Here is a 23,883-nt window from a genome sequence, read left to right on the forward strand (position 1 = left end):
GACTACCTGGGCTCAAATCCCAACTTTGCCAGTTATTAGCTGTGCCAACAGGGGCAAGTCACTCAAACTCTCTGTGCATCAGTTTCCTCATCTGTAAAATTGGGAACACACTTTACAGGGTTTTGTTAGGGTTAAATGAATTAGTATATATAAAATACTCAGAATGGTATCTTGCTCAGAGAAAACATCATATAAATATTAATACTCGGTTATTACCGGTGCTTAAACCTACAGATGCTTCTAGAGTCAACACATTTAAATGGCTCTTTCCCATTATTTCTACCAAATAACATAAATACTTCATATCATTTACAACTATATAAGAAATGACTATATAATGTGACAGATTTTTTAAAGCAAACTTTAAATTACATATTTAATAATGATACTTTCAAAACAGTCACCTTGGGAAACTACGAACTTATTCTCATGCTGCCTGTCCTCCAAACATTTTGGGAAGACTTTTGGAATTGTTTTCACATCCTGTGGCACGACCCTTTCTAGCACAGAATTCTTTGAGGATATAGTTGATTTGTAAAGGTCAGAAGTCTTTCTGGAATCAAATTTAATTACTAAAGTAGGTTTATCACACTACTGTTTCGTATCCTGAGGCTATGGATCTATAATGATATATGAGAAAGTCTTCTTGTATAAACCCAAAAACAATTCCAAAAGAGATTTCCAAAATTATTTCTAACCAATATTTCTGGAGTGTGCGTAAAGCTGAATTCTAGTCTGTATATTGGGCGGAAGTTTCATTACGTTGTACTCGTGCTTCTTTAGTCAAATAGCCACCACTCACTCTACAACAGAACTTTTCAATATTTAATATATGCATACCACTTTTCTATGTCCTTTGAATTTAAATTTTAAAAAAATTTATATTTAAAATAAAAATATATACTCTCTTTATAGTGATGTATTTGGGAGAATATTTCATATGTAACTAATCCACCAACAAATATTAACCACCAGTCAATGTTTAAAGCAGTGTGGATGCCATTCTATTTTTTAGATAGACCTAAAGAAATTTTACTTGTTTTTTAGATGGCAAACTACCTAGAAATCTCTCATACTGGATTCTTTAAAAATAAAATACAAATCACTGTGTCTTTGATCCAGTCAAACTGGCTGCTGCCTGAGGCCTGTATAAACTGCTATCCCCACTAACTAGGGAAAATTCCAAACCATCTAGAAAGCACAGATTAGGTAACTTGAAGTCGTCTAAACTTTGCTATCATCTATGTTTCAGTCCTATTGATTGAAAGACTCTGCTACAGAAGAGGCTGAGATTGCCAACTCCTCAGGTAAGTAAATGGGGTGTCTTCTTACAGTGAGTCAAAGGTGGGCAGAGAGAGGGTGGGAGGACAACTGCTCCAGAGGGTGCGATGGGGGAACGATTCAGTGATCACTAGTGGAAATTAGGGCATATTTTTTGTTATCAGGCTTTCTTTTGGCCTCTCTTCAAATCCATAATTGAGTGAAAAAAGCATATACAGATACACACCACATATGCCAAACAGGTTTAAAAGACTAAAAGTTTTCTTTCATTTAAAAACAATTGGTTTTAAAGATAAAAACTAATGAAAATATAAAGGGGTCTATACTGCTACTAAAGGAGCCTTGGTGGCGCAGTGGTTAAGCACTTGGCTGCTAACTGAAAGGTCTGTAGTTCGAACCCACTCAGCTGCTCCATGGGAGAAAAGACCTGGTAATCTGCTCCCGTAAAGACTGCAGCCTAGGAAACCCTACGCGGCAGTTCTACTCCACATTATGGTGTCGCTGTGAGTCGGAACGACTTGATGGCACACAACAACAACATACTGCCACTAACTCTTAGGAACAACAACATTTATTAAACACTATCTGTTAAGTGAGTGAATAATATATTCTTTAATCCTCACAACAACTCCACAAGCAAGGTATTAATAATTTATGTAAGAGATGACAAACTGAGGCTGTGGACCCGAAGGTCATGCTGCTGGTATGTAGCAAAATGAGGTTTTAAACCCAAAGCCTATGATTTACTAGAATTGTATAACTATACATTTTATTATCTACAGAAATATAAGACTAACTTGTAATACTCAGAGGCAGTTTCAAATTCACCAAGAAATATATATGCATTTCCAAGGTTGCTATATGCTCTTCTTTCAGCCGCTTTATCTCCAAATTCTTTTGCAATAAGGAGACGCTGAAATAGAAAATTCTAATTAGATATAGCTATAATAAAAACAAATTGAACAATAATCTAATCACTGTTCAAATCTTTGATGGACAAAATGACCTGGCTCCAAGGCCTTCCATCATACCTGCTCATGAGCTATAACCGCATCTCTGAAGTTGCCAAGGAGGTAATGTGTATTTCCAAGATTTCCAAAGGCACGTCCTTGGGCTGCTCGGTCACCCAAAGCAGTCACTAATGATAGGTTTTCCCTAAGTGATAACAAAAAGTTGTGAAATAATAAGTTTGAAAAAAATGTTATTTGATTTACAAATCTAATTCTTTTTGTCAGCCAAAAAAAATTTTTTTTTAAGTAAGTTTACAGCTATAATGTGCCATATTTTTAAAGATACACATATTATGGAAGGTGCTTATAGGCAATATCTGAGGATACTTTATCAAACTACACAAGTAGGTTTCTTCCCAGAGTCAAGGACAGATGTAATCTTAGAATTCCTATAGCTCAGAAATCGTATAAAATTCTAAATTGACTTCAAATAACTTAGACTAATGGTTGTAATTTCCTGTTTTTGCCACTAAGTGGCACTGGTCTGCAGTTGAAATGAAGGCTTTCACAGGAGGGGATTATACTAACACTGTAACTAGCAACTGATCTAATGGTTTTTCACTTGCTAGCCCATAACTTAAAAACTTGTCAAACTTCCAAAGTTACTACTGGATAAAGAAGGTATAGTAGATTCACAGTTCAGCTGAGCCCACATGACTGCATCAGTGCTACTCACTCATAATAATCCACGGCCGCCTGCAGAGCGTCTCTCACTTCTTCTGGCAATTCTCCTGTGTCCTGAGGACCAGGGTAGCCAAAGCTTTTCCCTTTGGCATGATACACATTTCCAAGATTGTAGAGTGCTCTTGCTTCTCCCACCTAGACGGACATCAGCAGAGTTTACGTTTGCTAATTAGAGGCCAGGTATTCGAATGCTTATCACATACTTTTGTAATATCCTTAGATATGATGGTCAAGGGGAAGAAATGTTTCCACTGACCATCCATGCAGAACTAAACAAATGATTACAGGCAGTCTCCGAATTACTAACAACTTCCATTCCTAAATCTGTCCTTAAGTCAAATTTGTAGGTAAGTTGGAACAGTTAGGTATGGTTCATATCTAACATCAGTCAAACATTTGTCTTAGTATAAAGTGTACCTTCCTATGCATCAAAAACATTAAAAAGACACTTCCAGATACACTAAAGCATCTTTAACATACTAATACAGTAATAATAACAATACTTTCATGCGTCACAAAGTAGCACCTATTTGTTATTATCAACCATTGAATATACCTCAAATTTTCAATATAACAGGCTTTATGGGAGTAACTACGGGTTGTACATAAGTCGGAACATAATCCAGGGACTGCTTGTACTCATGAAAGAAGGATCTCTATTTCCTTTTCTTCTCTATTTAAAGTTTTTTCTTATGTTTTCTTTTCCTTCTATTTGTCTATGAAAATTTTATTTTTTGTCATTAACTTTTAGATAAACTACAAAATAATTAAACAGTATTAAAACACAAAGCAATTACAATGAAAACATCTGGCCTACCATCTCATGTTTCCGTATTACCTTGTCATTGAGCTCTCTGGAAATATCCAGGTGTTGCTGACAACAAACCACAGCTTCATCGAAATTCCCAAGAACTTTTAAGGTATTTCCCAAATTACCACTAGCTTTGGCTTCCCCCAACTGGTCTCCTATAGTCCTGGGAAAAGAAAAAAAGGAAAATGGTATTAAAATATAAAGCAGCCAGAGTGCAGTTAGTTTTCCTAGAAGATAATTAACATACCCCTCAGGATAAGTAAGAACCATTAGCCTTGAAAACTACTTTAAATAAAAATGAAAAACCTACATTTCTGTATTTAAATGTAATTAATTCTCAGCCATTCAGTTAAACTCTAGGGTCATTTCATCACTCTTCATTCATTTAATTAAACTCTGCTCAGCCTAAAGATTAGTTTCCAAAAGCAATACTATTGAGCTAGAACTCATTAAATGTATTTAGTTTTTTTTAACTGAATGAAAACATTTTAGAAGTTAATTTAGGGAGGAAGAATATTAAAAAGCATAAATTAATTACCTTGCAAGAGTTAAATCATGATGATGGTATTCTAATGCTTTGGCATAATCATGCAAATAGAAATAAGCATTGCCCAGCTGGCTGTAAATAGCGCTAAGTGTTTTTAGGTCTTCAGTTCCAACTTGAACTGCAGCTTCAAAGAATGACACGCCAGCACGGCAGTCTCCTGATTTACAAAGACGTTCCCCTTCCAAGGCTAGTTCTAGGCAAGAAGCTTCCATTCTACAAAATTATACAGGACAGACATTTATAATATAACATTACAATTGCATCACAATATTTTTTAACTTCCAGTAATAAAATTTAAGTGTGAACTATGTATGTGGCTACTCTTGCTCAGAACAGCTGCCTCTGTAACGGAAGTATATATATGCATTACTGATAACAGCAAAAGCTAATGTGCCTATTCACATTTCTCTGCGTCTCAGAGGTCTGTTATATAGGCTTGCTAAATAACTTTATATGTGGGCTTATATTCAACTGGCCCGCCCACAGCAACCCACTTTACCAGTGAGAGACTCTAAAGCAGTGTTTCCTAAATTGTTTGAGTAGTGGCAAATCTATGGATTTCTTGAGAGTTTCGGGAGAATAAGGGGTGCCTGGGAAGGTGAGGTCGGGTGATTAAGACTCTTCTCTATCCAAGTGATCTATCCATCAACCCCTCCCACCATCTCTCTCTCTGTCTCACACACACATTTACACACACATACACATGCACCCCTTCTTCTACCTCTACATTAGAAAAAGAGCAAGATATCTTCATCTACAAGGCACATTTTTACAACAGAACTAAGTGTCAAGAAACTTTAAGTTACAAAGCAATGATTTAATGATTTTCAGAAATTCTAATTCTCAAAAGTCTGTCCTTGAATTGAAAACGCCAGAAAAATTAAGTCACTGTGAATACATTGTGGGGGGGCGGGGGGATCTGACACATCAGGTTCCAATACCAGGATTGAAGAGAGAGACCTATCACTGAAGTTGCCATTGTATTTCTTCTCAAACATTTCATGATTTCTGCTCTGTCTAAAACCAAGACCAAACTCACTGTTATTAAGTCAATTCTGACTCATAGTGACCCTACAGGACAGGGTACAACTGCCCCATAGTTTCCAAGGAGCGGCTGGTGGATTCGAACTGCCGACATTTTGGTTGGCAGCTGTAGCACTTAACCACTATACCACGAGGGCCCTGTCTATGTACTAGTTATCTGCTTAATGTGTTTCTGTAATTTGGCAAATTGTCTTTAACTTGGCATTTAAAATAATCTAGCTTCATCCAAAGCAGCATCTATGAAACTGAGTTTGATGTAGTATTTATATTTATGTTCTAATACACATTAAAACAAATATGTAACTATTAAAATAAGAATGTGAGTAAAATCACCTTATGTACCACCAGTGGTATACATTATCGTGGTCGCTATGAGTTGGAATTGACAGCTATGGGTTTTTTAGCTAGCTTTGAGCAACTCTAACAGAACACACACCCTCCCATTGCCATTGAGTTGAATCCAACTCGTAAGAAACCAACAAACCCACTGCTGTCAAGTCAATTCTGACTCATAGTGACCCTACAGGACAGAGTAGAACTGCCCCATAGGGTTTCCAAGTCTGTAAATCTTTGTGGCAGCAGACTGCCACATCTTTCTTCCACGGAGGGGCTGGTGGATTTGAACCGCCAACCTTTCAGTTACCAGCCACTTTAACCACTGCGCCACCAAAACCAAACCAAACCCATTGTCAAGTCGACTCCGACTCACAGCGACCCTATAGGACAGAGTAGAACTGCCCTATAGGGTTTCCAAGGAATAGCTGGTAGATTCAAACTGCCAACTTTTTGGTCAGCAACCAAGCTCTTAACCATTGTGCCACCACAGCTTCACTGTGCCGCCAGGGCTCCTTATATCTGACTCATAGCGACCCTATAGGACTGAGGAGAACTGCCCCATAGGGTTTACTAGGCTATAATCTTTACGGGAGCAGATCACAGTTTTTTCTCTTGAGGAGCCGCTGGTAGGTTTGAGCACTTTAACCACTGTGCCACCAAGGTTCCTTTTTAATAGAGCAGTGGTTCTTAACCCTGGCTGCAGATAGCAGAGCTTATGTGGAGTGCTTTTTGGAAACTCCCAATACTGGGTCCCACTCTCTGGGGGTGAATCTGGCCATTAGTATTTTCTAAAACCTCCAGGTAACTCTTAATATACAAGCCAGGTTAAGAAGCACTGTTTTAAAATGAAACGTGAATTAAACCACACTCAGCCTAAATTTATTCAAATATGATTATACTTTTGTGTATCTAGTAGTAGGTTGACTAACATGTTTCCTCAGGCGCTGTTCTTTGAGTTTATAAAACGTCATGGCTCCTTAGGGCCTTAAATTAAAATTGATTGTAAACGTGGAAAATAATTCTAATGAAGCTAAAAGAAAGGTCTGGACTAAGATGAACGAAGTCAATTGCTAATTCAAAGGTTCAAGCAGACTTCTGAGTCAGAATAAGCAGATTTATGCAGCCATTGCTAATAAGTAATTTTCAAGTTTTACATTCAGGTATCTTCTTTTTATAATCAGATAACTTAGACAATGGTTATTACTTGTTCATAGACTAGTGATTTCAGCTTTGCCTCATGGATCTATGCAAGTAATGCAAGTAAACCTAGATTTAACACTTTACTTCAAAATTAGACCATGCCAATTAGCTAAAGCAGGGAAAACTTAGAAGAATATAAAAAGATAAATTCAATCAGAAACCTCAAATTTCTGTATTTGCATTGCTTTACATCATTTTACAATAAGCCTATTTTTGTCTTACAGAAGTAAAAACTTCTTTTAGAACTGTATTTTGAAAATGAGAGATTTTATAAAAGAAAATAATTAAGTATTTCTGTTTAAGATTTTATCAGGTTACTGGCATATTCTGTGTGTGAAGAGAAATGAATCAGTAAAAGATTGACATTCTGACTCTAAGGAGACCTTATGTGTGCAGAGTAGAACTGTTTCCCAGCGTGTGACCTTTAGGAAGCAGATGGCCGGCCTGTCTTTTCAGGTGCCTCTGTGTGGGTTCAAATCACCAACCTTTCAACCAGCAGTCGTGTGCTTAACCGATTTCCGCCACCCAGTGACATATATATATATCTCCAGCAATTTCACTGCTAGGAATTAATCCTAAGAATGTACTTACACAAGTTCAAAAAGATGTATGTAAAAGGATGTTCACAGCAGGAATAAAAATCTGCAAACATCTTAAATGCCCATCAATAGTGTACTGGTTACAAAAATTACATGCCACGACTCGATGACAACAGGTTTGGTTTTTTGTTTGTTTGTTTGTTTTATACAACAGAATAGTTGTACAGCCCTAGTGGCGCAGGGGTTAAAGAGTTCAGCTGCTAACCAAAAGACTGGCAGTTTGAATCTACCAGTCGCTCCTTGGAAACCCCATGGGGCATTTCTACTCTGTCCTGTGGGGTTGCTTTGAGTCGGAATCAACTTGAGGGCAAAAGTTTTTTGTTTGTTTTTTTTTAAATACAACAGAATACTAATGATGGCGCATGAATTCCCTGAGTGGGAGGTACAGCAATAATCACACATAGGAGCATCATCAGTTCAGGATGATGGAACTGTTAGCCAGAAACTAAGGGATACAGTGAAACTGGCCATTCATATGTAAGACATTTAGAAATTAGAAGTTTATAACAGCACTTGCCTATACTCATATAAAGCAGAGAGGTTATCTTCTTCAAATAAATACCTTCGCCACAAATATTTTACCTTCTGGATTTAAACTTATATAACATTATACTGAAACCATCAATCCAAATGATGTTGCGTCCAACAAAACTTAACTATAGGTTTAACTGTGCCATAAGATCTATTAATTTTTTCAAAGGAGTTTTACATAATTATCGTTAGAAACAGTGGTAACAAACTGGAATCCTGCTGCTATACGGCTGTCCTAAGGCCACGGAGCAGGACTGCCCTATATGAAAAACTACCTTAGAAAAGTTATTTCAGTAACTAACACTAAATAAAGTCCCAAACTTTCTATTTTATGATTAATTCTGAGCTATATTATGGCTCTGATATATTTTATTGGAAAGGAAATAAAATATTCTGGCAAAATCCAAAATACTTCAATCAAATATACCTAATAGCAAAACTGTTAGCAACTAATCAGGGCAGGTTAGTTTATAAATTGTTTAGAAGCTCATTAAATAGTAACAGAGAAAGTAATTTCATATCCCCTCTGTCTCTATGAGAGAATAGAATTACTGCATTTGTTTACCAGTTGGGTTGAAACAAAGAAAATACCCAGACTTAGGAGGCAAATCAGGAAAATACCTCTCCTTTAAAACATATCCCACACACAAAGGCTCTTTTATTCTTCCTAATGGTTTGTCTATTTAGCTGTATAATCAAGGAAAGTGCTTTTCTAATAATGTAAATAAACACAGCACAACCATCCTTGACTGAAATGTTTTCATTTTTACTAATAGAACATTTAGCTATAATTCCTCACTTTCTACACAAACACGTCGTTTTAATTTTTATCTTTTTTTTCTTATTTTTTTACTTTCCTTCTACACTAGATTTTGACCTTTACTACCTTCTTTACCGCCTTAAATTTGGTTTCTTGTGTTCATAGTACATCAGTGAAAGTAAGAGGATGAAAACCTTGATACTACACCATTTAGAATGATTTAATAATACCTATTATGTCCAAATCAGACTCTCTCTCAAAGGGCTTACACACTATTTAGAAATAAATGAGAGGATTCAGACTTAAAATTCAAAACAAGAGACTGCTCTCCATCTTCTGTGGGCAAGATATCTTCTTTTTCTAGCTCTAGCTCCACTTTCTCCATGTTCTACTTGGGCAAGGACCTTTTCCACCACCAGTCCTAGCCCCGATAAATAATTTTGTCCACTCAGCTTACCACATAGATCTCGTTCTTCTAGTTTATTTTGTAAAAGGAAAAGTAGCACAAAATTATCTTCGTTTAAATTTTGTAAGGTAGCTTAGTTTTCAAAACGATTTTAACATATACAGTGAGACCTCTGAGAGCTGGAACTTGACGGGATTGCCTTGTTTTTCTGCTTCTCCCAAGTCTTCCACCTTTGACAGGGTGCAGTCTTACCACTTTTCTATCACTTGTTTTAGTCGAAAATATTTGAGTTTTCCATATCTGACTGGTTTCCTCCTTACATAGGTTCTGAATTTTGCAGGTTTTACTGTATTATATCAAATTTAATTCTCAAAATAGCCCCCTGAAATAGGTATTATTATTACAGATTGATGCTCAGACAGTAAGTGACCTGCTTAAGGTCACACAACGGCAGACCAAAGAAGTGAAATTCTGTCTTTGTTTTCCAAATCCAATATTCTTTCAACCACTGCACATTACTTCAAACTACTTTTCAGGCAAGAACATCTACCTAGCAAAATTTAAGAACTTAACACCAACACTGTATTCCTTTAAAATTTATGTGTAATAGTCTAATTTTTATAATATGTTAAGTATTGAAATGTTTACTAGAAAGATTTAGAAACTAACTCCATTTTACTATCAGTGTCCATTTCTCTCTACCTTCCCAAATATTTCATAAAGCTTTTTGAAATCCCTCAAAAGGTTCCTTAGTGTCCAAAGAAAATATTCCATTTCAAAATTATAAAGTCACTGTGGCATAGAAACTCTTCCGGGGATAAATGAGAACCTCCACAACGGAAGAACCAGAAATGTTTAAAACATAACATGCTAAGCAGTATTTACCAGAGTAGAAGAGTAACTTCTACTAGGCTATGACTCCTAACATAAAGGGTACAAACCATTCCCCTCACTTATACAGCACAACAATCTGATCAATATACAGAATTATGATCTTAGAGCACTGACAAAACCAGGGATGTGTATGGTATAGTATGACTAAAGACAGATTTTTAAAGTTTCCAAGGTGAAGTCCTATACCAATATATAACCATGCTTGACCTGTGTCATGGAAAAAGGATAAATCTAAGATCTTCCTACAGGCAGAGGTACAATCATTCCTTCTTATCTACTGCTCTTACTATATTAGGAAGCATATACTACTCTTCGAAATGTTCAGCAAGACATATAAACAACTCATTGCGTTCATTTGATGGTTATGCCTGAGTCCAATAAAGTTTAAAGGACATTCTATCAAATGTGGACTATGTCCCAAAAAACATGCTAGGCATCATGGCTGCACTGAAGGAGCTAATGGTCAAAGAAGAGAAAGGCAAAGGAGGAGGAGACAGCCATATAAACAGATACTTTGAATTTTAATATCATAAGGGCTAAGAAAGATAAATGCACAAGATGCTATGTGCGTACAGGGAGGGTACACAGCCAAACTATGAAGTTTAGAAATGGTTATCAGGAGGAGATCATCTCTGAGCTGAATCTTAAATGTTGAGTAGAATTAGCTAAGCCAAGGAAGTGGGAAGGACATTCAAGGCAGTGGGTATAGCATAGCAAAGGCACTAAAACATGAAATAGCACATGTACAGGGAACCAGAGCTCAAATTACAAGGTAATGACTAGCAGGAAGTAAGGCTGAAGGAATAGGTAGAGATCAAATAATGGAAGATCTTGTGTGCTATGTTAAGCTTGGCTCTGCCACTGTAAGGCATTAAACAGAAAGGTTACATGGCTAGCTCTGTGTTTTAGACTGAGCTTACTAGTACAAATTTAAAAGAAGGATTTCAAAAGGATAAGAATGGAGAATAAGGGTACTAAAGGTGCTACTGCAATAGTCTGGAAGGAACATGTTCCTCCCCTGAACTATAGCAGTAGTAGGGAGGATCCAGATGAGAAGATGGACCTGAGAAACACTTAGGAAAAACTGGCAGGACTTCATGAGGGTGAGGGCATTTCATTAATCAAAAGTTCACTTTAATTACATTGAATGTCTTCATTTTCTTTTATTTGAAACTTAAAATTTTTAATAGAAATGCCCTCATCTTACCTTGGAGCCCTGGTGGTGCAGTGGTTAGGAGCTACAGCTGCTAACCAAAAGGTCAGCAGTTCGAACCCCCCCCCCCAGCCGCTCCTTGGAAACCCTGTGGGGCAGTTCTACTCTGCTCTGTAGGGTCGCTATGAGTTGGAATTGACTCGACGGCAACAACAACAACATCTTACCTACATAAACTTACTTGGTACCATGCCCTAACATGACAAATCTCCTCGCTATTTCCTAAGCATGTGTTAAGATGTCTAAGATTTAGCAGCAAATACCTTCACTCATTAGAGATTTTGAATTCTAGTCATTGTTACAAAGCTGTTTATTAACTTATAACAGTCTTGATAACGTATTAGTATCTAATCATCTTACAAATAATTGTCTTTCATTCCAATATTTATGCTTATGTTTATTTTATGGTTTACAGTACTCATCAGAACTTCTAGAACAAATGTTAAATAATGGTGACGCAGATATCCTTGCTTTGTTCCTAACTGCATCAGAAATGCCATTAAGATTTTATCACTAAACATTAAAGTGGCTATTGGCTTATCACGTTTAGAAAGTATCTGCCCATTCCAACTTTATTTAATACTCGTTCTTTAAAAAGCTGATTTATAAAAGATTACCATTTAAAAATTAGAACACAAAAGTTAGGTCATTCAGCTGACACATACAAAAATCCACCTTTTACCCTCAAAGATTTTTATATTTACATCATATAAACAGTTACAAAATATAAAAGAACATTTCATAAAAATTCTTCCAGAGAACATTAATAAACAAACTATAGTATATAATTGGTCTCTACTACCATTTTCCCATAGAAAGAGTACCAAACATTATAACAACCACAACAAAAAGAACATATTATTAAGAGAAGGTACTAACTATGGCTGGGATATTTGGAATATTTTCAAATTTAAATTTGAAATGGCTTACCATTAAACAAATGTTTAAATAAGGGTTAAAAATCACCTACTAAGAATGTAATAGTCTTACCTGTAACGAACATGAAAAGAATGGTCTTCCCTCATGCTTATCAAATTTTCCTCCATTGAGTCATATTATAAACTGAGTAAAATATGAAATTATTTTATTTTGTCCCAATCCAGTTCTTTACAATGTAGAATTATTTGCAGAACATTGTCTGGTTAGTATATCAATGAGTTGGTGTTAATATATCCTAAGCTCCTGCTTCTTCATTAATTATGAAAGGAGGTCAATGTCAGACAGCTTAAAGGTTCAAAATGTGTCCCAAATCCTTGCATCTCTGGCCCTTTCAGCAGCACTTCAGCAACATTTCTGCAAAAGGAATACAAGATGCTTTGCTTGAAGTCCTATTTTCAAAGAATAACCTACAGTAACCCCAAGCTGTACATAATTACACAGCTAACTCCACAGAGTTGCTGTCATGTCAATTACTTGAGAGAAAGAACAGACGGCTTAACTGTCACCATAGGGCTTCTAAACAAGGATGTGACTACATGACATGCTTGATAATGGCATTTTAATTTTTAGAATTGGTTTTTAAAAATAATTTTATGTAATATCTTCTATTATAAACAGAGTGATATGTATCATATCAGTATCTAAAAACAAAATTATACTTCAAGCTTTTAAAAAGTGCTATAAATAAATGAAATGAAAATTCAATAATTACTTGAACAAGTTAATTCTAAATAAACTCCATAAATTTCTTTCTTCAAAGAAGATATCTGTGCTGATAATTAGGGTATAGTTGTACTCATCTGCTCTTGAAAAAGAGGTCTTTAAGATGTTTTTATGATATTGAGTAGGTACAAAACAAATTTACAAAATATGTGCACAGTAAAATAATGACACCATTAACATTTCTATAACACCACCCAGTTTAAGATAAAGAACATTACCAAGGCCTTTGAAGTCTCCTGCGTGCCCCAATATAACTTATCACCTTCCTTTAACCTCTGAGGTAACCTCTAAACTGAATTATATTCATCATTCCCTTGCTTGTCTTTATAACTTTACCACAAATGGTTGTATAGCCCTAAATAATATATTGTTTAGTTGTCTATGCTTTTGAACTTATATAAATAGAGGACGTGGAATCAGGGATATCATTGCTGATGTCCGATGGATCCTGGCTGAAAGCAAATACCACCCCAGAGATGTTTAACTGTGTTTTATTGACTATGCAATGGCATTCAACTGTGTGGATCAGAACAAATTATGGATAACACAATTTGAAGAATGGGAATTCCAGAACTCTTAACTGTGCTCATGAGGAACCTGTACATAGATCAAGAGGCAGTCGTTCGAACAGAACAAGGGACTACCGCATGGTTTAAAGTCAGGAAAGGTGTGCGTCAGGGTTTATCCTTTCACCATACTTATTCAATCTGTATGCTGAGTAAATAATCCGAGAAGCTGGACTATATGAAGAATGCGGCATCAGGATTGGAGGAAGACTCGTTAACAACCTGTATTATGCAGACGACACAACCTTGCTTGCTGAAAGTGAAGACTTGAAGCACGTACTGATGAAGATCAAAGATCATAGCCTTCAGTATGGATTACACCTCAACATAAAGAGAACAAAAATCCTCACAACTGGACCAATAAGCAACATTATGATGAACGGAGGAAAGATTGAGGTTATGAATGATTTCATCTTACTTGGATCCACAATCAACACCCATGGAAGTAGCAGTCAAGAAATCAAAAGACGCATTGCATTGGACAAATCTGCTGCAAAAGACCTCTTTGAAGTGTTAAAAAGATGTCACCTTGAAGACTAAGGTGCACCTGACCCAAGCCATAGTGTTTTCAATTACCTGTTCTTTATAAAATGGGGCAGAAGAAGAGGTAAGGCAATTATGCTAGAATTTAATTTAAAATTTCTCTCAGCCATGAGAACATATAATGACAATTTTTACTGATCTTTATAAATATGTTCATTTCATACTTATTAAAATATAAACATGTAGTTAAATTAACAAATGTATATAAAATGAAGTTCCAAAATATCTTTACTTGATTAAGACTGCACAGAGAACAGTTTTTTAAATAATTAAAACAAGCAATAAGACTGAGAGAATGCTATTCAGTATTTCACTAAGGACAATTTATAATATGGTTTTACTATTCTCAAAAGAAGTGTATCCAAAAAAGTCACTCCTATATTACAATCTCCATAACAATTACTAAATAATATTACTTATCTTAAAATCATTCACTGAATGAACAAGCAATTCTTGACTCAATGATTCATGTTGCAAAAACTCTATAACAAATTTAGTTACAATGTGTTCACTCATGCTCCACATTGTTGTTGTTATTATTGTCATTAGCTGCCTTCCAGTCACCTCCTCCCCACCCATCATGGCTGATTTTAGGAAGTATATTTCCCGCCTTTCTTCTTAGTCTATCTTAGTCTGGAAGCTCTGCTAAAGCCTGCCAGCATCATAGCAACACCCAAGCCTCTACTGACAAATGGGTAGTGGCTGTGCTTGAGGTGCACTGGCCAGGAAGTGAACCCTGGTCTCCCATCACTGAAACTACCACTGCCCACATTACATGGAATTAGCAAACACACTTCATATTCAACACAGAGTTTATTTACTACTAGTGTAACACTATAAAATTTGGGACAAATACTAAATTATGAATTTGTTAATTAGGATAAGAAAATTTAATGACAGAACTGGGAACTGGAATGGAAAATACAGGTTTGAAAGAATACTGAGAGGTCATCGAGTTTGACCTCCTACCTCCATTAAGACTTACAACTAGCAATTTGCAAGGAACACAAACCTCCCTTAATAGCATCTCTCAGGTTTTAAACAATGCTGCAAACACTTCACTGCTAACAAAATGGTTAGCTCACAGCATCTTGTGGTCTGACTGTAGAGAAATAAAAAGAAAGCAATCACTTTTTCCATATCCCAGCAAGGGACAGAAGCTATACAAAGATCAACCAGTATATAACTCTGATTGCCTCACGTTTAATTACCTGATTAGAAAGTCAAGTAGGTGGACTCCATTACATGGCTAGGTGGACTTCTAGGCTCTGTCCAAGGTATGCAAACAGAGTAGACAGGAAAGGTTGGCTCTTAAAGAAACAAAGGCCCTGCTTTATTCCACTGACTATAAAAAGTTTGCAAACTAGGGAATGAGGAAACTGAAGGACAGACAGTTACATTTATATCTTTTGTTCTTCTTTCAATTTATCTAAACTATTTGTTCCTGTCTGCAACTTAAAAGCTAATCAGACAATAAATAAAGTTTATTTTTCTTGCCTCCAGGTTAGATAACTTAAATTCTTTAAATTTCTCTTTCCCTAATAATTTCCTCTAATGTACAACACTCACATTCTCTAAATCCCTTTCAGCTGTAATGTTTCAAGTCAGATACAGTAGCCCTTTATCAATTTCGGCAGGACTAAATATCAATGAAGAATCAAGAGCACAATTAAAATAAAGTTCTGTTATGTTAGAATTCAGGTGTACAGGTAAAAACAAATATACAGCACATAATTATGGGGGTAATAAAGTAGGATGCCAAAACATGCATTTCTAAAATAAATTCAAGTAACTACCTCAGATAAACTGGTTTTTTCTCAAAGTATGTATCTGTACATAGACCTAATTTATTTTTAGATGGACTAAATATGGATCTCACCTAATCCAAACTTCTAACTACATTTTATCGAAAGATACAGTAGAAATAGGACAAAGAGTTATGATGGCAAGTATAAGGAACAATACATGTAAAATCAAGGGCAGGAAAGTAAAAGTAGGAAGCTAAATATAGGAAAAGAACATGAGAAGAGTATAAGAAAAAGCAAAAGGTGTAATAAACACAGCCCAAAAGACGATAAAATTCAGAGCTTGCTTTAAGCATGGCAGGTGTTGAGAAGCCAGTTTAAAAGTGAGGAAGTATACTTTGGCAGCAGAATAGACTACTGATTTGGGAATCCAACTAGATGTGAGAAGGCAAAAGTCTAGAAATAACAGACAGCTTTTGAGATTTCCAATCTGAAGGCAGGTGAAATGGTAGCACTCTCCACAGTGAATGACAAACTGGACGGCAGGAGTGAGACTTCAGAGATGAAAAAAATGAAATACTTATATCAGACTTGTAGTTGGTGGAGCACTATATGCACAAATACTAGCGGAAAGAAAAATAAAGGTATCAAGCGAGAGATAATTTGAAATCAGATAAAATGTACAACACTGATAACTGGAGAGGGGTGTGGGGTAAAAAAAAGGAGAACTGAGTAACTGATACTCTGGAATTTTTGCACATCTTTAAAACCAAAATAATAATAATAACAGTTACCAAATACACAATAAATGAGGTATGAAATGTTAATACTGCAAAAAGTCTGTGGCAAAAAAGAAATCCCAAAAGGAGAAAAAAAAAGGAAAGCAATACATAAAAATTGATTTTTTTATTCAACCTGGTATCTTTAAGCCAATATAATCAAAGTGTTGCATAATACTGTAAGGAGGAACTCAAGATACTATAAAGACCCTTAACTGTCTTCTTCTATATTGTCAAAAAGGATTATGTTAAATACAGTTTTAGTGTTAACTGATACTGTCATATTCACAAAATGTAGATTAAACAATCCCGAATTAATAAAATAAACTTAATTATATTGATCAATTAAGTAATTATCCATTCTATATCATTCTGCAGAAATGGGAATTTACTACAGATTATGCTGCAAAAACTTTTATCAATAAAGTTTTCCTTAAGTAAATATATAATCCTATAATCCTAAAGTATATACTCCAGTTAAGGTCAAGTCTTAATTTACTACTAATTTTTATATTTGTAAGAATCAGTGTTCAGTCTGTGAGGTGCTAGGCCAAGTTAGTTTAGAAAACAAGTATAACTAACAGAATGATGAGCTAAACAAAACACATTTTATTATAATAATAAATAAGTTGCTAGTGACTCTCAATCAGCCAAATAAGATACTAGAATAAAACTCAAAGGATAGATTAGAATAATGGTTATAGATTCCAAATAAACCTATATCTTAAGGGCACACCACCAGTCAGAAGGATTTCCAAGTGTATATGAAATTTATTCTCCTGTGCCATTATGAAGGATATCAAGTACATGCAAAGTAAAGGCACTATGAATTTTAAACTCTCATTTTTATTTTGGCAGATTCCCCAAATACAAAACTCAGGTCAAGCTATGGACAATTAAAAATGTAAAACAATGAATGTAGATGAGCAACCATTTCAGAGTAAAAGACAATTTTTGTGGTATCAAATAAGAATTACTTTTCATGTTTTTCAAACGTTTACACCTAAAACCCTTCCATTCTAAACAACTAAACTATATAAACTTGTTTTTTGGGAGGTAACATTTATATTTTTAACCATCATATAAAGCTAAAAGTATCCCCCTCCAATTCTGCTCCCTGTATAACCAAAATATTAATAAAAGCCATACATGAAATTTCAAATTAGATAAATACTAAGCCTTCATCTTAGCGTTGTTATTATTAAACAGTAAGAAAAGACCAAGGATATGAGTCTACTTGCCCAGGAAATGCTAAGCATCTGCAGTCCAACACTAGTTTCTAGCAATCCCTAAATATAAAACCAAAAAAAAAAAAAAAATTCAAACCTGTTGCCCTCGAGTCTATTGCAACTCATAGTGACCCTATAGGACAGAACAGAACTGCTCTAAAGGGTTTCCAAAGCTGTAATTCGTTACAGACCCAGACTGCCACATCTTTCTCCCACAGAGAGGCTGGTGGGTTTGAAACGCCAAATTTTCGGTTAGCAGCCGAGGGCTTAACCACTGCACCACAAAGGCTCCCCACATAGGGATACAATAATAAGTACAACACACGCAGCCTCTTAGTATCTTAGGGTTTGGTGGCCCATGAAAGTCAGAAGATGTTGAATACTTAAGATTTTTCTGGGGGGGTAATAAACTAGAAAAGGACTCTTTTTAATTACACATGGAGTCAATCTGAATTATGCCAGTGACTATACTAATCATTAAAAGTGCTGGTTTGTATTTTATGATCTGTTTTCTTTTACATATGTGAGCAGTGTTATTTCTTCTGGGTCGCTATAAGTTGGAACCAACTCGCTGGCACCTAACAACAACAATACAAATAGCTGAAGGTTAATTAGCAGTGTAACTAGTAAGGTTGCCAGTCTTCTTAAAAAAAAAATATATACATATATATACACATACATATATTCTTTTGTAATTACAATCTTTAGTGACTACAATAATTTAATAGAGAATGGAAGCAGCTGCTTAAAATTTTCAAGGACAAAAGAAAGATTATTTTCATGCAACATTCCTAATCTTGGTTACCTTTTCCCTGGCAAAGCAGTTATTGAACCAAAAGTCCTGCTTTAACAAACATTTATTTTTATTTAAGAATATAAATATGTTCAACTAAAGGAAAAGTCTTATTTTTCCCTATTACTGTTTTTATTTCTCAGCAAACTGAAATTCAGAGTTTAAGAACAATGCTAATTTTCCCTCTTATAAGACAGTTTTAAATAGAGATGGTTCTTTCAAACCATTAGTAAAATTAATAACATTTTGAAACACTTTCAATTAGACATTTGCATAAGAAAAATTATTTCTAGTTAATTATTTATAAACACACAAAATTGGATACATGGAAGTATTGTAAATTCAAGATTATAGAAGATAAAATAGCTTTCCCGAAAAAAAAAAAAAGGACATTCTAATTTTCATTCTAATTTTTCATCAACCCTAACCATACTTTCAATGCTTTCCAAATGACAACCCTGGTTACCAGAGCAAGAGATTTCTAGAAAATGTCTGCAATCCAAAACAATGAAGATTTACATTAAGCCCAATTTCTACTCAAAAAAATCTAAATATATTTATTAGCCCTTGCCCTTTCCTATCTGTAATCATTTTATTAATAAATATATATTTAAATTTTATTTATTTATTTATTTATGTCTACCTTTTTTAGGGACTATATGATACATTTAATAGGATCTCAAAGAAGTAACTTCGAGATAAATACACTACACCAGAGGAAAAAAGAGAAAAACTTGTTAGTATGGAAAGTACAAAACTTTGAGAAAAAACGGTTACCAAGTCACCAGTGAACATGTCCTACAGACATATCTTTACTACCAGTGTTGGTTGGTCATCAGCTTAAATCAATCAATACATACATGTGATCATTTAAAAACTCAATAGTGGCATGCAAAAGGAGTGGTCCTTTGCATGAAGCATTGTTCTTGAGTTAGAAGATTAGGGCTCTCCTTTTTTAGTTCACATTCTACAAGTTATTAAAAGTTCAAACAGCATATGCTGTTTTTAAATGTTAAATCAAGCAAAACTTTATCCTTCAGATTAGAAAAGGACTACAGAAAAACAGCACAACAGCATGACAATAAATTAGTTTCTTAACAGAAGGACTTTAAAAGGCAAAATCAGTTTCAAACACATTTTTAAGCAGAAATAAATCCCAAATGCAAAAGGACTATAAATGCCTAGTGAGAGTCCTTAGAGTATGAATTTAGAATTTGTAGGAAAATATATTAAACACGAGTGTCCTCTCCTCGCAAAAACTATCACCATGCAGTGGAAAAATGTTTTTATTTGATTCAATGTTATGGAATGACATGGAGAGAATAAATTAATTCTAACTAAAAAGGACCAGGAAAAGCTTTTTGTGAGCAAGAACGTCTGTACTGCACCTTCAAGGATGGACAGATCTTAGGCAAATGGAGGAAGCCTTCTCTTGTCATCTCACAATACCAAGCACATTGCTTTGCACATAAGAGACTTCCAATAAACTTTTTTGATTCCTTGCCTGAGAAGAAGATAGGAACTTTGAAGCAGCAAAGAATCCTGCAATAGAGAGAAAACTAGACTTTAATACATTTCTGCTCCATAGTAAAGAGTATATTCACATTCCTATTCATGTAAATAACTCAGAAGAGGCTTACTCGTAATTTATAAATATTTTCATAAAGATTAGTACACGGATATTGAAAATGTTGTATAAATTATAAGGTGATGAAAGGAGAATAACAGTCCTAAAAGGAGGATTGAAATAGTTCTGCATAGTTCACAAAAACACAGGCATTTTATAAGATTATGTTCCCACAAATGGAACCCAGAAACTGGAAGAGATTTAAACACACGCTGAAGCAATACAGCATGTGCTTTGGGATAAATCAGGCCATAGTTTCAATCCTAGCAGAGTGACTTCTTAGTTGCATGATCTTGAGCTAGTTACTTATACTCTGGGAGTTGGTTTGAGCACAATGACATTACCTAAGATATGCATTGTGATGATTAGGGATATGATTTATAAAGCACTTAACACAATGCCTGACTCTAGTACTTAACAAAAAGTACTCAACAAAGTATAGTAGTCATAATGACAATAGCTGTTGTATTACAAACTAAAGTATGAGTCTAAATCTATGTCAGGTTTTCAATTTTAAAATTCCAGAGAACTAATTATAAAATTTTATCTTTACCCTGAGACCAGAAGGACTCCGTGGTGCCTAGCTACCATTACTGAACATTTTGGTCAGATTCCATAGAAGAATACTGATCGAAAGGGGTAAAATGCAGAACAGAATTCAAATTCTCATGGACTCCAGACTTTCCTGGAGCCATGGAGGGTGGATAAACCCCTGAACTACCACCCTGAGATAATCTTTAAACCTTAAACCAAAAACATCCCCTGAAGTCTTCTTAAAATCAAACTAGTAAAAAACGTCTGCCTTGAGCATTATGCTCTTGTAGGAACTATCTATATGGGATCAAATAGACAAGAGCAACTCAAAAGATTAGATAGAAACCTTAGAGGGCAGTGAGTTTATGAGAGGAACAACTTAGAAAAAATGGGTGAGAATGGTTGTACAAATCGAAGAATGTAATCAATGTTACTAAATTGTATATGTAGAAACTGTTGAATAGCTGTATGTTTTGCTGTGTATATTCTCTACAACAACAAAACAAAATTCAGAAAAAAATAAAGTGCATGTCATCCCCTGAAAAAAAATCTTTAGAAGTATTAGAAATAATAAAAATCTTAGAAATATTTTATGCTTAAGAACAAGGTCATTTTGAAACTACTATACCCTATCATTGTTGTAATCAGCCTAGAACCAAGTCTCTGGTTTACTAAAAAAATATATTTGAAACAATGCATGCCTGATTTAATAAAGGGACAATACAACCAAACTGCTTATCTAGCCAAAGAGGATTTGGGGGAAATGCTTCTACCACAACTCACACAACTGTTTACTTTGTAACCACTCCTTATAAATAATAGCTGAGAAATAGCCTTGCCAAAACAAGCCCATGGGAAGGTATAAAGAAGAGTAGGTATGAGGCTGCCCCTGATCCTCTGGATCCCACACACCTTACACATCCACTCCTTACGTTGCTTATTCACTTCTAGATCATTGAAGCAAAGCTGCTTCTGACAGTGAGAACCCAAGAAAAACTGGTTATTTATCAGAGGTAATCACACTGGCGGTTATCAGGTCAGAAATCTTCCGTGCACCCTTCTAAAGTGGCTGGTTGAAAATTCAGCTCGGTTATGTTAACTTCCCACACACAACATAAAGAACTCCAATACGTGCCTGACCAAAAGGAAAGCTGAGAACCTACTTCGTTTAACTCTACGGAAGGTTTAAATTATGCATTAAGGCAAAGAAATTTCCATCCTTCCTTATTCGTTTTCTTTAACAGAGTTTCTTTATGTTTTAATAGTAACCAGTTAGAGGATTTTTAACGATAATACTTAAAATTCTCTAACTGGTTACTATTAAAACATAAAGCAGTTACATAATTTCCACTTTTTACTACCTGAAGATATCCTATAGGTTTTCGGGAAAGGGCTTTTTTAAAAATTCTGCGCTTACTACAACTTTTTGTAGCAACCACCAATTTCTATGGTAAATCAAGTCGGTGCAAAAAAAAAAAATCACGAATTAAAATATGGTAAGCGCAGGTATTTACTTGACTAAAGTTTTGGACAACAAACGCACGGACTAAAAATGAACGCACAGTGCTTCAGAATGAATTCCACAGGGATTCGGATTTTTAATCTACTGTTGGTTACATTCCGATTACGTGAGACGTCACTGTATTCTACTATACTTTTCATTTAAAAAAAAAGATACTAGGGAACGAAGTTCTTCGGCTTTACTCTCATTTAAAAAACTTAAGAAAGTAACTGAGTATTCGTCCAAGCGGCGTGAGCTGCTTCTCACCCGAGTTTCTGGCTTCTCGAGTCGGGTCTAGTCCCGAACCCCCAGCCCGACGCCCTCGACGCCGCGTCCCCGCAGCGCCCACAGGTCAGGGAAGCCCGGGGCCCGTCGACGGCCCCCGCCTCCTCCGCCCCGCATCCCGCTCGGCCCGCCCGAACAAAGGTCGCCCCCAGATCCCTGGTCACAGAACCCGACACATATACGCACACACTCGCACCCCTCCCTGTCACCGCCCTCGTGAGGAGCCCCCAGACGCCCCCAGCCTCCGCGCCCCGCGGCAGAACTCACATCCCGCGGGCCGGCGGGTCCGTGGTGCACGAAGTCGCAAGAGCGGCCGCTTCAGGCGACAGGCGGGTTGCTGCGACCCCTCCCCCAGGCGGGTGGGCGTGCCGCGGGCGCCTAGCCAGGCAGGGGCACCGCGGGAGGCCGGCGAGCACCCCCCGTCCCTGCCCCCAGCAGATCACGTGAGCCAGAGCTCCGGGGGCTCTCTTCGCCTCTGCTGCTGTCCGACCGCCGCCGACCGGACCCGCAGCGCCGCCCGCACTCAACGTCTTCCTTCCTCTGCGCCTGCGCCGCAGCTTCAGTCGCTCCCATTCAAGCCGACACCGCCCCGCGTCTTTCGGACTGGCCAATGGCCGGCGACGGGGGCGGGGCCGGGCTATTTTGTGGTCGCTGTCTCCTCCCTCCCGGTCGTGGGACGTTTGGGTCAGGCCGACTTTTCTCTCCGCTGCTCTGACACCCGTCCTCAACCACCACATTGAAGTTACTTCCCTGTCATCTTCTTTCTTCTTCAGATACTGAAGAGTGGAACAATAAATATATGTTGCAGATAGAGTTCTTCAGAGAGGGTCTCGCCTGGACCCGTTTAAAAGATGGGACCGCCAAACAAGTGCCTCCTTCCCTTGAGGCTTAGTCCGGCCTTAGAGAATGAGCGTCCCAAGCGGCATATGCGGGATGTTTAAGAAAAAGAGGGCTCTGTGAAAGGAACAGAGGGACCCGTGTGAAAATCTGAACAAGGCAGCCTCAGTTCTTGAGGCTGTGTCACAATTCTGGCGTTTCCAGCTGTTAAAAACCAAACTTTATGTTGACGGCAGAATCTCTGGTTCTTAGGAAAATTGGGTGGCAATTTTACTCGGTTTCAGGCAGCTACATTCCAAATACACTGGGAAGACTAAGTTTTATTTCCATTACTTTCCTTCCACATCATGTTAATCCCCAAAATAGGTATCAGTTTGTTCTTCCCAAATACCAAGACTACAGTCTCTGGGCTAAAGAATCTGATGAATTTAAATGAGATTACTTCTCAAATAGATATTTCTCTACT

At 36.5% G+C, this 23,883-nt stretch overlaps 1 protein-coding gene across 6 annotated transcripts in view; it reads right to left on the reverse strand.

Annotated features, from left to right (window-relative positions):
• Positions 1 to 23,015, reverse strand: part of GPSM2 (G protein signaling modulator 2) — a 51,098-nt gene extending 28,083 nt beyond the window's left edge. Inside the window, exons 1-9 of one of the 6 annotated variants that reach the window (XM_023742191.1) lie at positions 20,022 to 20,756; positions 15,299 to 15,397; positions 15,100 to 15,189; positions 12,307 to 12,609; positions 4,325 to 4,546; positions 3,814 to 3,949; positions 2,968 to 3,110; positions 2,313 to 2,436; positions 2,079 to 2,194 (exon numbers count right to left, since the gene is read on the reverse strand). In XM_023742191.1, the coding sequence (XP_023597959.1) occupies positions 2,079 to 2,194; positions 2,313 to 2,436; positions 2,968 to 3,110; positions 3,814 to 3,949; positions 4,325 to 4,546; positions 12,307 to 12,362 (797 nt within the window). In that variant the 5' untranslated portion in view covers positions 12,363 to 12,609; positions 15,100 to 15,189; positions 15,299 to 15,397; positions 20,022 to 20,756. Of the gene's footprint in view, positions 1 to 2,078; positions 2,195 to 2,312; positions 2,437 to 2,967; positions 3,111 to 3,813; positions 3,950 to 4,324; positions 4,547 to 12,306; positions 12,610 to 13,766; positions 13,798 to 15,099; positions 15,190 to 15,298; positions 15,398 to 20,021; positions 20,759 to 22,847 lie in introns of those variants that run through there. The other 5 variants (XM_023742190.1, XM_004388045.2, XM_023742193.1 and 2 more) reach the window with 5 other exon arrangements.
• Between the last annotated feature and the right edge of the window lie 868 nt (positions 23,016 to 23,883).

This window comes from Trichechus manatus, unplaced genomic scaffold (genome assembly GCF_000243295.1).
Source record: "Trichechus manatus latirostris isolate Lorelei unplaced genomic scaffold, TriManLat1.0 scaffold00204, whole genome shotgun sequence".
In the NCBI taxonomy this organism is placed as follows: Eukaryota; Metazoa; Chordata; class Mammalia; order Sirenia; family Trichechidae; genus Trichechus; species Trichechus manatus.